The sequence below is a fragment of the Paralichthys olivaceus genome, chromosome 19 (assembly GCF_024713975.1).
Source record: "Paralichthys olivaceus isolate ysfri-2021 chromosome 19, ASM2471397v2, whole genome shotgun sequence".
Classification (NCBI taxonomy): domain Eukaryota; kingdom Metazoa; phylum Chordata; class Actinopteri; order Pleuronectiformes; family Paralichthyidae; genus Paralichthys; species Paralichthys olivaceus.
In genome coordinates, this window is record NC_091111.1 from 7,481,598 (window position 1) to 7,495,730 (window position 14,133).

The 14,133-nt window shown below is 41.0% G+C and overlaps 1 protein-coding gene across 3 annotated transcripts in view; it reads left to right on the top strand.

Annotated features, from left to right (window-relative positions):
• The window catches only part of plcb1l (phospholipase C beta 1-like), a 109,602-nt gene that overhangs the window by 23,890 nt on the left and 71,579 nt on the right, over window positions 1–14,133 (top strand). For all 3 annotated transcript variants that reach the window (XR_011239261.1, XM_069514511.1, XM_069514510.1), the window contains exon 3: window positions 8,169–8,237. Coding sequence is in view for 2 of the 3 variants with exons in the window: in XM_069514511.1 (XP_069370612.1) it covers window positions 8,169–8,237 (69 nt within the window). In the remaining variant the exon portion in view is untranslated. The remainder of the gene's footprint in view (window positions 1–8,168; window positions 8,238–14,133) is intronic.

Below are 14,133 nucleotides of genomic sequence, written 5' to 3' on the forward strand. Positions count from 1 at the left end.
CAGGAACATAAATGTTAATTCGGCAGGTTTTTTTATAAAGATCAGTTCTAAGTACGAGTGATTAGAAAACATCAGAGCAGCAGAATCTGTTTTTGACCAGGGGAGTAATGCACATCGATGCTGCCAAGGCGAGGCCACCCTGATACAGCACACAAGTCTAAACTGAGTGAATGTCAAATCAATTTGGAGAGCACTTGCCACTGTTATAGACTGACTGTCTGATTTCTGAATTGAAAAGCTTATTTTATAAATTACAGCACATTTGTAATAACAGTAACCTCTATAGTCACTATAATCATACTATAGAACAAAGATTCCTGTGGCCTTTATCTCTGCTTTGCGTAGAGTGTCGTCTGCTGATAGCCACTATCAGCTGCAACCATGCTTCTCCAGTCCTCGGCCTCAGTGTTTTTCTCTACATATCCTTCCCTTCTTCCCTTCCCTTCTTCCCTGCTGCCTTTTCCCCTTGTTTTCCTTCATTCCTAGTGACCTCTAATCCTTGTGTCCTCTCCCCCATCTGTCTCATCATGAAAACAGATTACCAATGTCAGGTTATGCCACATATTTGTGACTCAACTCATGTTTTTAAGACGTATCTTTATGCATTCATGTCTCCCCTCATGTTCCAACACAAAGAAAACATATAGGAGTCAGCGTAGCTGTAAATCTAACAAGATACATTTGTAGACAATCCCTGAATCATTTAAATTAAATCTTACATTCTGGCAACTTGCTTCGATGTTATCCTCACTACATTAACTGCTGTGTTCTCCTTACCTTCTTTTTAAAAAGCCTGCACTAAATCGTGGCTGGCTGAGCGTGTGTAGTAATTGCTGTCAAAGAGGATAGACTCCGCTGACTAACAGGCAGTGAGGGTTTTACAGTAATGGGACATGGTTTGAAGGTTTCAACACAGGAAGGTTTGTGTGACAGTGAACAAGTGACTAAAACTAATAATACATTTTATGTACAATGCAGAGTGATAAGATGCCCACAAATGATGAGGGAGGGAATAAGACCAAAGTCAGTGCAAAGGAAACCAGAACATGCCTATCTCGCTAGGAAATAAAATAAAAAAGAATCCTGGATCCATGTATTTACCCACACCAAAACGTAAAGGCTGCTTCTTTGGGTCATGTCTGTAAGACTAAATAAAAATTGACACACGACTGCTCCCCAAAAATGCAGCCAAAGCATCTTGATCACCACCTGATGGCTGGCGGCAGTACAGTTCATCAACCCCACCTCCTCTTATTGGATAGGAGATGGACTAATCCAAAAGGTTAAAGTTCACGTTTTTCACAAAGATGGCCCCAAATGCACAAGATGATATGGTATGGTATAATGGTATGCAAGGTATTTTGGCTTCATGTCTGGCTAGTAGGAGGAAGTGGACGTGTATCTTTATATGCAGTCTATCTTCATGCCCCTACCACAAAATTTCATGGAAATCAGTTCAGTAATTTTTGAGTGGTCCTGCTGATAAACCAAGCAAAATTTATTAATTACTGGATATGCAAGGCTGGCTTGATCAAAATTTGTGGCAAGATGTTAGTAAATATGAACAAATCATTAGTTACTCTCGACCTGACAATTTACCTGAAGAAGGGTTAAACTTTGAAGTAATTACAGAGGAATTATTTAACAGCAAATTAAGCAGAGCTTGTCAAACTTACATAGACTGGGGCCATGCTGATACCTTAGAGATTTAAGATGCTGACTGTGTCATCACAACATCCATCATCCGTCAGGCTGGAGACCTTTGTTGAATGTCCTCCCCAATCTCTGTCTTCTCTTGATTTCTATCACCTCTATACTGTCCTTGGTCTGATATAATGAGAATGACCACAGATCACCACAAACTGCTTAGAATATACATGCACAGGCCAATTGAAAATTACCTCTAAGTGTCAATGGTTGTTGGTCCTGTGATATGCTGGCGACCTGTCAAGGGTGTCCCCATGGGATTGGCTCCAGCCCCCTTGCGACCCTTCAAGCCAAGGATAAGTGGCATCAATAATGGATGGATGGATGGATGAAGGCCAAATGAACAAACAGGGAAAGGACTTCTTGTTTTGAAGAAAAGCTTTTTGTGAAATGAAGTAGAAAAAATATATTTCTGGGACCACACCTTTTCACAGTTTAAGTCGAAAGACAAGGGTGGGGTCCAGGGGCGACTGGTGCAAGGGACATAAAAACATCTGCCCTTATACAGTATTTTGTGCCAACCAAATTATCATACAAGCTCTCTTGTGACACATCTCCACTTGCATTCACGTCCTTTAAATGTTAAATGTCTTTTTGAGCAGATAAAGGTGGCGTATGATGCATCACTGCTTTTAGATGCTTGGTGGCATTCACTGGACCAAGGGAGAAGATTAGTTTTTCAAGCTTGAGATAAGTTGGGGACATTCAGCAAAATATTGCCATGGAACAGACACACGGAGGAAAAAAATCTATTTTGCTCCAACATGATGGCAGGTTCTAGAAATGGCTGAGGTAGAGGACTGTACCCTTGTGAGATTGTTAATTTTGTATCAGTAAAGATTTGTGTAGCAGGTACATAGTAGGTATGAATTTTGACTACAGCGTAGGGTGGTACAATTTCAGTGTAAATTCACAAAAACCTGGAGACGCCATGTGAATTTGCAGTCAACAACCATCTATTCTGCCAAAATGCGAAAGCAAGAGAAGTTTGATTGATCAAAGCGCCAGAGTCGTTCCGCTCGCCTTCACCCTGGCACTATCACGAAACAAATTTGCAACGAGGAAAAATGATAAATGCTTCATGTCATTTCAAGAGACAGTAGCTTGGCACAGCAAATCCACAGCAACACTTTTGACCTTGGTCTTGTATTTCCCGTTCCCCCTCAAAGTTCCTTAACTGAGGTGCAAATTAAAATGGCCTGGGGGAGGGGTGGTGAAAAATAGAGATTGTGATAAGTACATTTTAGAAGTTCTTAGAAACTTAGAGATTGCTATGCCTCCACATCTTTTAAAAAAAATGTTTGCACTGTCTGCAATACTGCTAATGATATCACTCATTGGGATCAGCAAGTAGCCTAATAATTGAAAAATCTAATGGCATGCTTTTATCAGAGCAGTCTATATGTATTGGGAGGACATGTATATGAGCTGAAAATGATCAAGATTTTCTTCAAGGTTGGCATTTCAGAACTTACAGTACACAACAGTATTTTTATTTAGATACATTTTTCTGTTTCCCTTAGTTCACATGAGACTAAGAAAATATAACTATGCTGGAGTATATCCTCTTTGAGTTCATTTTATTCACATTGTTAGGAGAAATTCTCCTTTATTGGTTGCTCATGACAGCACTGAATAATTTAAAGATTTAATTTCAGTTTTTTGATGTTGCAGAGGAACAGAGGGCGGGGAGAGAAGTGGATTCATGGGACGAAGTGATGGATGAAAAACAGTGAATTAGTAGCTCAGTTTAAATAGACCCTCAGGCAGCCTTGTGGCAATGCCAGACTCTCCAATTGGGATCAGGGCTTTTGTTGCACGCCACAGCTCATTTCTCTCCCACTTTTATGGACACTCTCCACTTCACACTGTGTTAAAGTGTTGAATCCAGGGAAATAATTGAAAATGTAACATGTACTGTTAGATCCCAAGTCATCTGAGGCAACTAGTAGGACAGAAACCAGAGCCTAAACCCTCAGTGCAATGTCTTTAAAGGTCACACACACATTTATCTGTACTAATTCTCATGCAACATGTACTCTCCTGCTACATAATAGCATTCTGCTCACTTCTCTTTTGTCTGCAGCCTTTTCCACTCGCTCTCTCTTTAGTTCAGCCACTTAAGATGAGTAGGTTTGTGACTTTATCACCATGGGGCTGCTAGAGTTGCTCCATAGGATCCCAGGAGTGGAGCAGCAGAGTGGATGTGACTCTCAGCCGAGTTCAAGCACAGCTCTCCACGAACCATTTTCCCCCACGTAACAGTGCGTGGTTCCTGGCAGCCGGGTGCTACTGGAGGGCCACTTACAGGGCGCAGGCACAGCACCTGTGCAGCTTTAGCGTGTTTTGTCCACATAGGTAATAGCTCTGTTTTTGATTATGAGGACACATCCATGCCCAGAATCATCTGACCCTGAGGCAGTGGGCTTTTGAATGCTCCTGTGCATAGAGAACGTACCAGTTTGATTGGTTATGTAGTGGTTTTATTTAGCCCTGCACCACATAAATCCATTTCCCCTCCGTTTTATTTTTAAGTTGTGTTGCTGCATAGATAGATAAAGTGAACCTTGGCTTCAAAAACAGTTCTGTATTTACAACAGCTTATTTTGGGGCAGGGGAGGGCGTGAAGGGTTTAGTAGGCCACTCTGACATGTTATACCAGTATAGTGTGTGTGACACTTGTGACACTAAGCCGCAGCTAGTCAGTTGTCTGGTAAGCAAAAAGCCTCTAACTGGCCATGGCCCGATCGGACATATGGGTAGAAACAAATCATGTCTCCTTTTTATTATTCTAATTAAAAAATGTTACTTCTCTATTATTGTCAATATGGAGCAATCCTGAAAATTGTATCTGTCAACAACCCGTATGTTTTCCCCACTCTGGCTCTTATACAATAGATGAGGCAGTCCTGTCTCAAACACCCCTCTTCTATTGTTTCTTGCCTTTACTTTCTGTGTTCCTTGTCTACATTGCTCAGCCCCTGTGGAGTACACATCCACTATGAATGCAGAGGTTGGTAAATGAGCAAGCTAACCTGTGGCTGTCAGTTTCCCCCACCGCCACTTATTCCTTTCTTTGTTTCTTCCTTCCACTCAATGTTTACCTAACCTTCGATCTCCCTTTTCTTTCACCAGCACATCCCTCCTTTGCTTGTACCTTTACAGCTGAATGGTTTTTTTTACCCCATTATACTCACAAACCACCTTATCACAGGTTATTTTTTCCTATTTTCCTGACGAAATGGCTAATGTCAGATTCAAAGAAATGCATGAAACAGAGGCACATTTGACAACAAATGATCCTCAGATCAAGGATGAATTTCCTGAATTTTCAGATCAACGCTGCCCTACTTACTTGATACTTGGAAAATGAATGGGTTTAATTTTAAAAGGCAGCACATTGCGGATGTTGTGCGAACAGCGGCTCCACGGACAAACAGGCACAGAAAACGGGGCCCGGGGCAAGCGTGGGATAAGCACGTTTATTAATTTCTGTAGTTCTCTCCCGCCGGCCCTGCTTGCTTCCTGGACGTGCAGTAGATCTTAATAGGCTTTAGCAAAGTGGACGATCCCCACTTGCAGTTCTGTTGCACACAGAGAGGGGATTTAAGAGAGGGGAAGGCAGAAATAGAGAGACTGTGATCAATAATAAAAAATGACAGGAATGAACAGATAAAGAACATTGTATGTCATAGGAAATAAATGAGATAAATTAAGCAGGAGAAATAATGACTGGACTGCTTGACTGAGACAAAATCCATTAATCAAGTAACTGTGCACCGTTGGCAATCATAAATCCAAGTCAAGATTAATACAATGTCATTGCCATCAACTTTTATTTACATCAGCACAATAAGTTTGCTAATGCTCACCGTTGCATATGCTGACTAAGTCATTTGGAGGTTACAGCAATGGCTACATGTGTCTCGCCTTAGCCACACACTGTGCAAGCAGCCTGTCAACCACGCAGGCTGTTTGCTTTACCTTTACAGAGGCTCTGTAGGTTAACACTTAACCGATGACGTTGAACGAGCTTAGAGCTGTGTTAACTGTGTGGGACCAGAGGGCACAGAAAAAGAGACCACATCAGCGAGCAGCTTCCTGAAGCCCTGCTGTTCCTCCGGGCCCCCATGTGGTGTTCCATCTCTCTAAAGTTACTTCAAAAGCAGGCATTTGCAGACCCGATGTAGGCGTTGACCTTTGACTCAGAGGATCTCTCTTTACAAACAGCGACCTTGTGCACTACAGCCATGGAAAAGATTGCTTTAATTTCTGCCTCTACGTGAACAGTGTGTCTGTGTGTCTACTGTAGCAATATGGCAACATATTTATGACCTCTTTCTGACAATATTTATTACTTATATTTATGTTTATGACTGCAATAAGTGCAGATCTCAATTTCCTTCTTATTCAGAATTTTTTGATTTAAATATGCACTCATCGTTGTCGCACCTCTAAATAAGTTTTAACTTTTACAGGTAGTTGAATTCGAAGAAGACAAAAGCAAACATGGAATAACCCTGAAAACTTTATTCTGAAATTAAAATAAAAAAATAAGTGGGTGTCCACTAAGGTCAGGGTGTATGTGGGTATGGATTGTAGATAAGGAGGACATTTTCTGCTACAATTTTCCACCAGCCTCATGGCCTTGATATTGTCAGATAGCGTCATTTGGAGGTTGAGTCAAGCCCCCATCGCGCCTTGTCTCTCCAGATAATGCTGAGTGGACACACAGTTCTCTCTGGTTAATTTTCCACATCATGTCCTGGCTCCATCAGAGCAATGGAGAGAGAGATATACCAGACTGATAAAGGGATGTGGTGACTGAAGGAAGGCAGCAGGGGCCTTCTCTGCAATTGCAGTTTGTATATATTTATTGCTAACAGCATTACTGACAATATGAGGGGCAACCAGCTTGCAAATAAAAGGATGAAACAGTCAGTCAATGGATTTGGATATCATGGATTTACTCTGTATGTGTAAAGGGTGTTCACATAAAAATAGACACATACACTAACATACAATAGCTTGAATGACTGCAATGTCATGTATCTGGAGTGCAATATCAAGGGGACTGGTAAACACTCTTATGAGGAGGAGTCCCCCAAAAGTGGACATAGGGGTACAGGACTTCATCAAACATTTCAAATTGACAATGAAGGCTTATACATGTCGGTAATAACTATGTCCATAGATTTTGTGTCATTATAACAATCAGATAAAATGACATCATACGTTTGAATGTATGTTGGACTCGGTGACGTGGTAATGCTGCTGTATAATTTGGATGAATACATTGGTATGCAAGTTAGGAGGAGAAGTATAATTCAGATCGCTAAAAGAAAGTTTGACTAAATCATGATTGGTTTTTGAAAAAAGACAAAAATAAAATAAAAGATCGGTGTAAAAAATCAGAAAGAAGAAATGAAAGCGGTGAGGCTCCGGGTACATTAATGTCAACACTTCAGTGCAATTGATTTGGATTCTGTCCCACTTTGCATCGCTATATTATTTTGTAGCTGTGAGATGGAATAAGAAGCACTGACATTGCTTCCCACACTGCTGTATCAATAATGAATCAACAATGAAGCCGAGGTTTCCATTCATGTAAAATGCCTTACTTAACTTTTTGTTTAAATCATAATGATGATATTCATGGTGTTCTCATTTCATTTGACTTTATCAAAAGGCCTTGTGAAGTCTCATTGCTGTTTGACGACCATGCAAACAGCTGAGCCTGGCCAAGCTGGGGCGAGGTGTTAAAGCAACTCACCCTCCAGCAGCAGAACATTGTGTACAAATCTTTTTATTCATTGCCAAAAGTGGTTCACGTTGTGTGTTGCAGATGAGGCTGTAATCTGTCATGAAACACAGCACAGCACCGTTTTCTTTCAATACAGTACCTGATTTTATGAGTGTTGAAAACCTATTTTGCATTATTTTTGCTGTGAGGAGCAAAGTGCTCATTTTGCCAGATCATCAGTCAACATGGGAATTTGACTACAATAACACTTCTGCAGCGCACATTGTCAGTAGCCTTTCATTGATCTAAACTGAGTAACTCCCACATGATGTGTGCTATTGAGACTAAAGTTGTGCCTCTACGACTTTTACACATGCACAACAAACAATCAGACACAGGTGGTTTGGTTAAGGAGAGAGCCACTCCCATGGGCAATGAATGTCTTTGTGTTCTAAACTGTCTTAGAAGCCTTTGAATTAACACTTAAGCTGTGTATCAATTCAGTGGCTGCATCCTTAGGAGGCTGCGTCACAGCAGCATGACTAGGCAAGCCCATTTGAAGGCTCTTCCAAATGAAAAGCGAGAAACGGGCGGATCCATCGTGGCGACCGCCACTTTCATGGGCTACATAGACCGCATCGTCCAAAAGTTGCGTCCCCTGAATTAGGACACAGCTTTTAGGAACACTAACCGATATATGAATCTTCTTTTTTCACAGGATACAGACCTACTGGATATAGCGTACATAAAAGATGCCCGAAATGGAAAGTGTACCAAGTCGCCAAAGGTAAGCTCACAATTTACTTATCTGAGTTCGTTGCCCAGCCTCTTTACTTGGGTATGAATATGAAAATGTACTTATTTAGATGCTGTTTCTTGGCTATGCATTAATACGTAGAGTTTCACAAACAATAGTCTCCCCTTGTTTGTCTCTTGAAGCTCTGCAAACTCAATAAACAACGTAATGAAAGAACCGAGGGGGCAATGGGGCTACTTTGGGTGATGATATGTTATGCAAGTGTTTATTTTTGGATAAAATGAAAGGCATGAGTGGGTGTGAGCCCGACTATGAATCAGACACAGTCTGTGGCCATCGAGCCAAGAACTCTGTGGTGAAGAGGATTGAAATTGGTTCAGGTGGTTGTAATGACTGACATTTACCAATTGATTGACATGATTTGTGTGCAGCTGTGTGTATGTGTTTCTGCTCGCAGCCCTTCTGCATGTCTAGTTTTTACAGAGTGCTTTAAAGACAAAAGTGAGGCTCCAATGTTACTCAAGACTGAACACAAACCCACACAGTAACAGTACATGAATTATTTCCCAAGAAAAAACACCAGTGCAGGGTTTTCAAATTGCTATTTCACAGCTAATTAAAATATTGGTGATTGTGAGCAATGAACAAAGAATTTGTAAAGACTTTTTTTTATCTGGCACAATAACTGTCAAGGAATTTGGCACGTTCTGGTGCAATTACAAAACCAAATTCATTTCTCACATTTAATTTCCCATGATTATTACAATAATGTGCTTTTTTAGCCACATTCGTATGATACAACCCCACATAATCATGTTTTATATAGCGTGTGGACCCATTCAATCTTATGATGTTGCTGCAGCAGTCTTCATCAGTTTGACTCGGTGCCGCAGGAGAAGCAGGTGGGGGTCGCGCACTGCTGCTCTATCTGGGGAGTGAGTAATGATGGAATGAGTACAATAACACTGAGAGGATTCATGCATTTCTAAACAGCTTTGCAGAGTGATGCTACCCAGGGAGGAGACATGAGCACGTGACAGGTAAGATGGTCGAAGCATTGGAAATCCATTACTGGGAGATGGAGCGGTGATGCACCCTGGGCATTGTAATGGGAGCACCAGTGAGACACAGTGTCTGAGGAGTTGATGAGATGAGGAGAAGAGTGGAAGGAGGGGAGGAGTGGGGGTTGGAGCAAGTGAGGAGAGGAGAGGAAAGAAAGCCGAGAGAGATGAGAAGGAAAAGGCAAGGAGAGGTTGTTTTTTTTTTTGCAGGACTGCACGAGGTGAGAAAAGGATGAGAGGAATGAAAGGACAGAGATAAAACATGAGGTCAAAGGAAGATGTCAGGTGGGAAACACAGATTATAGCAGTGGACAGCACTTTTCAAGGCTTCCTCCTCAAGCATTTCTCCTTCACATTCAAGGAACTTGTCTGAATGGTGAAGGTTTTGCACAGAGCACTGCACTTGTTACCTTCAGCTTTATAGAAATGCAGAAAGGCTGAAACATTTTTGCAGAATTCTTGTTGAAAGTGATCACTATTGGTTATGCAGAATGTATTTGTATTCATCTAGGCTGTAATGCATGCGTTTGTAGTCTTGATCACCAGTTAAAGGGCTTTACACTACAGTTTTGCCATTCACCCATTCACACACATACATACAGTGCATCTATGTGCAGCACTTTCACACACTGCTGGGTGCAATTTGGGGTTCAGTATCTTTCCTAAAGATATTTAATCTTTGAATCTTTTTTTAAATCTTTGAATGGCCCTCCTGGGACAAATAAAGTTGTTTTGAAATGAATTGAATTTCGGGATGCAGAATGGAGGAGACTGGTATCGAACCGCCGACACTTCATCTCCTGTCCCATATCCTCCGGATTGAAACTGTCAAAAAATGGAACACTAATTCAAACAAAACAATTTTTTTGTACAGTAAGTGTACTGTAAGTGCTTTAAAATACACAATAATGAATTTCATGGTAAAGTATACAGCCTGATTTAAAATGGTGCATTCCAGTGAAAATCAATGATACTGATCAATGTTAGGTTGGATCCTTGTACTCTGTTCAGGGCTGCGTCGAAGTACATGACAGGGTAACATAAGGAGGAAAAGAATTAGTTTTTTCTACCAAAGTTTAATCTTTTACACTGCAAGTGGTACAACTTGTATTTATATTTAACTCTTGAATGTTTAAGCTTGTACTGCTCCGTCTTTCTTGAGGGCTCTCAGCAGCATTAACTTCTCAAGATAAGGAAAACCAACACACTTGATGAGATGGTGGACCCGCAATGACAAGTTGGTTAAAAAGCTTCAGAAGTGCTTTCACTGTGCCACTCAAGAGTCCTGCGTCTCGGCCGAGTAATGTCGTCCTCTGATACAGTCGTTCTCAACAGACTGGATTGAGATGGGCCCCTGATGAAAAGGCTGGTTCGGCCTCTACAGCTCAAGTTACTTCATATTGTCTTTGAGTGGTATTAGAATCTGTGTTTTGAGCATCATTGAGAACTGGAGCACGCCACTGTGCTCCGGATCTGGCTCAGTGCAGCGTGTGGGGGCGTTTCGTCTGACCTGTGATGAACTTACGCCACCCTGCCCACAGGCTCCAACTACCCAGTTATGATTCATACATTTTCCCTGTGAAGACACACACAAAACACAAATACATTTATTAGAGAGCAATGCTTAAAACTACGTGAACATTCAGCACACAAGATACGGACACTGCGAAGACCCAAAACCCCCACAGAGACTTAAACACACGCTCCTGAGGATGACAAAGCACAATAAGAGCAGAGCGCTTTGTTCTACACTGCTCAGGCTGATGGTGCTAATTAGCATGTGTCCACCCCGTCATCATTCAGGCTGATTAGACTGGCAAGCTTCATTTTGACGTTGGCTCCAGAAACAAATCACACACCATCAGGTCTGTTGAGCAAAGCTCAAAAATTAGTGCCTGTTTTCAGGTTGAACATTTGATTTGTTTTTTCTTTTCTGTGTTTAGAATATTTAGTATTTAGCAATCCATCTTTAATTCTTAGAAAAGAACAAAGTGACAAAGTGACATAATCCTTTAGTAGATCTCCTGTAGAAAGAGGGAATCAGAAGGCAGACCATAAACCTTAATCAACAGTTCATGTTCTTTTGAATACACTTAAATAATTGTAGTGTTTTTCATGTGTTCAAGCCCCTGGCTCCTGTAGCAGGCCCCACTGTTCCAAACCAACCATTAATATTGTCTCTTTATTAAATCAGCAAATTAGCTTGTTCCTCCACAGCATGTTCCCTCTGCTCACCTCAAACCAAACAGCTAAAACCAACAACATCTCCACAGCGACTGTTCAGATACACTTCCAGAACATCACTCTGCCTCTCCACACACTGTGAAGGGCATTATCTCAGGCTATCGCTCTGTCTGTCTTCTTCTCTGTCAGAAATTGTTCTTAGCAGAGCAGGTAAGAGGCAAATGTAATCAGCATCTCATCATGTTGCTTACAGTAGGTGTCTGACAGACAAATTGTCTGCGTCTCTTCGACAACCAAACAGATATCTGTCTGTGAAATGCCCTGCGTCTGCACACTGCCTCAGGCTGTAATATACATCTTGAATTGAAAAACAATTCAGTGTTGTGCACAGCAGACTTCTTTCTCTGATCTTTTCATTTTTTTATATTAGAAATAAGACATCAAGCACAGCTGCTGGCTACACTGGAGGAGGGCAGACTGTGGTAACTTAATCCAGTCCAGTTCTAACATATTCTGATGATTATGTTGTTGTGTTTGCTAAACAAGACATGAGGAATACATAGCTCAGCCCTTGATGCTTGACTGAGTGAAGTTGCTGTAGAGATTCCACATGGTCACACACAGGCAGAGAAGACTTTCACAGTTGTAGCATTGCTGAATTTCTCACATTCACTGGTAAGTGTGCTCGAAGAGGCTTTAACTAAAGGTTTCATCTCAATCTATTGAGGCGGGAACAAACTGATTTCTAGAGTGTCGCCACAGAGGATGGTTTACAAAGGTAGACTGTCTGGACAGATTCAGACACTGTTATCAGCAGAGACATATGTGATTATCACTCACAACTGCATAGTAACCACAACTGTGCAGCTACAGCATGTAGTTAAAGCATCAAATGAAGGATAAGAGTCATTTTAAAAGATGGACAGTCTATTAGAGCTCGAGCATGGTACGAAAACCCTCTTGTACCCTTTAGTTTTTATCTTTCAACGCATTTCTGAGAACTAAACATGCACAAATCCTTCCAAAACTTTGCACACATTCCTTTTAGGGGTCTTGTGCACAAGTGTGGCAGAATGGCTCAATTGCAGCCCCTAAGAGTTTTAAGATTCAAAACCAACAGCTTTAACTTTTGATTTCTGATATCGTTATTGTTTTTTATCTCTTTTTCCCTTTCATTCGTCACTCTAGATGAAATAACATACGATGACTTGTTACAAAAAAAGAATCACTATTTTAGAAAGTATAAACATGTGTATAAACTGTGATGGCCCACCATATTCTAATTTGTCCTGCCAAATTTTCATTAAGGATTGCATTTTTTTTTATTATCTTTTCATAAGAGATCTCTAACTTGGTGCGTGCAGTGCTAGTAACAGCAGTCTATTAGGTTGGTACAGTCCAAGCAGACAGTTTCAGCTGCAGTTTCAACAGTTAGTATACCTGTCACTCATAATCTGTTGCACGTGAGAGTGTGCACGTGCACCCTGTTACAACTGCCCTCATTGCTGTACTGTACATCAACAACAACACAACCATTTTTTAAAGTTATTTTTCTGGCTTTCCGTGTTCTTTAGATAGTGAATTAAAATATAATAGATTTGTGGATATGTAGAGAGTATATAGAGTCAATACTACATTGTTCATTTCCTTCTGCGCTACTCATTCCTGCAGAAGTTTATTGTGAGGTGAGAGGAAGCAGCAACCGGCTGTTACAGTCTGAGCTCGCAGTGGAGCGCACTGCTGCTAAATACAGAGCAGCCTGTGTGTCCCCAGCAGTGTAACAGGATCTGGGAGAGGCCAGCAGACCATTATCACCACCGTTCTGTCTGGCCAACAAAGTCAGCTAAAGCTCTATCTCCCACAGCAGTAAGTGCTTAACAGCTCCTCTGAGTTCACAAAAAGCTACCGTAGGGTTTAGATCTGCCCTCTGTAATACCCTTTTTCTATGCACATTGAAATGTTATCAGTGAGTTTACTGCTGTGATTACATAGATAGTAAACAATGAAACAGAGCATGCACATCAGTGTCCTGCTGTTTATTTCTGGCTTTGTGGGTAAGTGCCTTTGAAAAGTTTTTGATGCCACATCAGTAGAACAAATTACACTGTTTGGAAAGCGGGCACAAGCTCGGGTAAAACAATTAAACTATGAAAAGAAATATGATACAGAAATATGAAAAAATACGTTTATTTGCATCATCTCTGCTATCAGTATTTGAGGAAGCACTGGGTCAAGTGCTCCAGCTGCAAGAGAGCTTTTCAAATGTATCGATGTAATATCCTCTGACCCTGGACTCAGCTAGCACTGCTAGATGAAAAGCTTAGAATGCATGGAAATATGAGTTCAGTATGCTTGGTATTCTGTGCGCTGCACTACAGTCGATAGATGTGTCTACACTTGTTGAAGAATGATATAAAGACGGTCAAGATATATGACCTCTACTGACATATACTGTATGTTGTCTGTCATTTAGGGTTTGGAGAGATTCTTTGAAAAGTAATAAAAAGTTTAATATTACTTATAACATATAATAATAACTTGATATGTAATGAGATGCATCTAACTGCCTCGGCTGGTGACATATTGTACATTGTGACACGCAATATTTATAGCAAGTTAAGTTGAGCCTTGTTTCAGCGAAGTTAAAGATTGATTTTCACAGTGTGTGTGTGTGTGTGTGT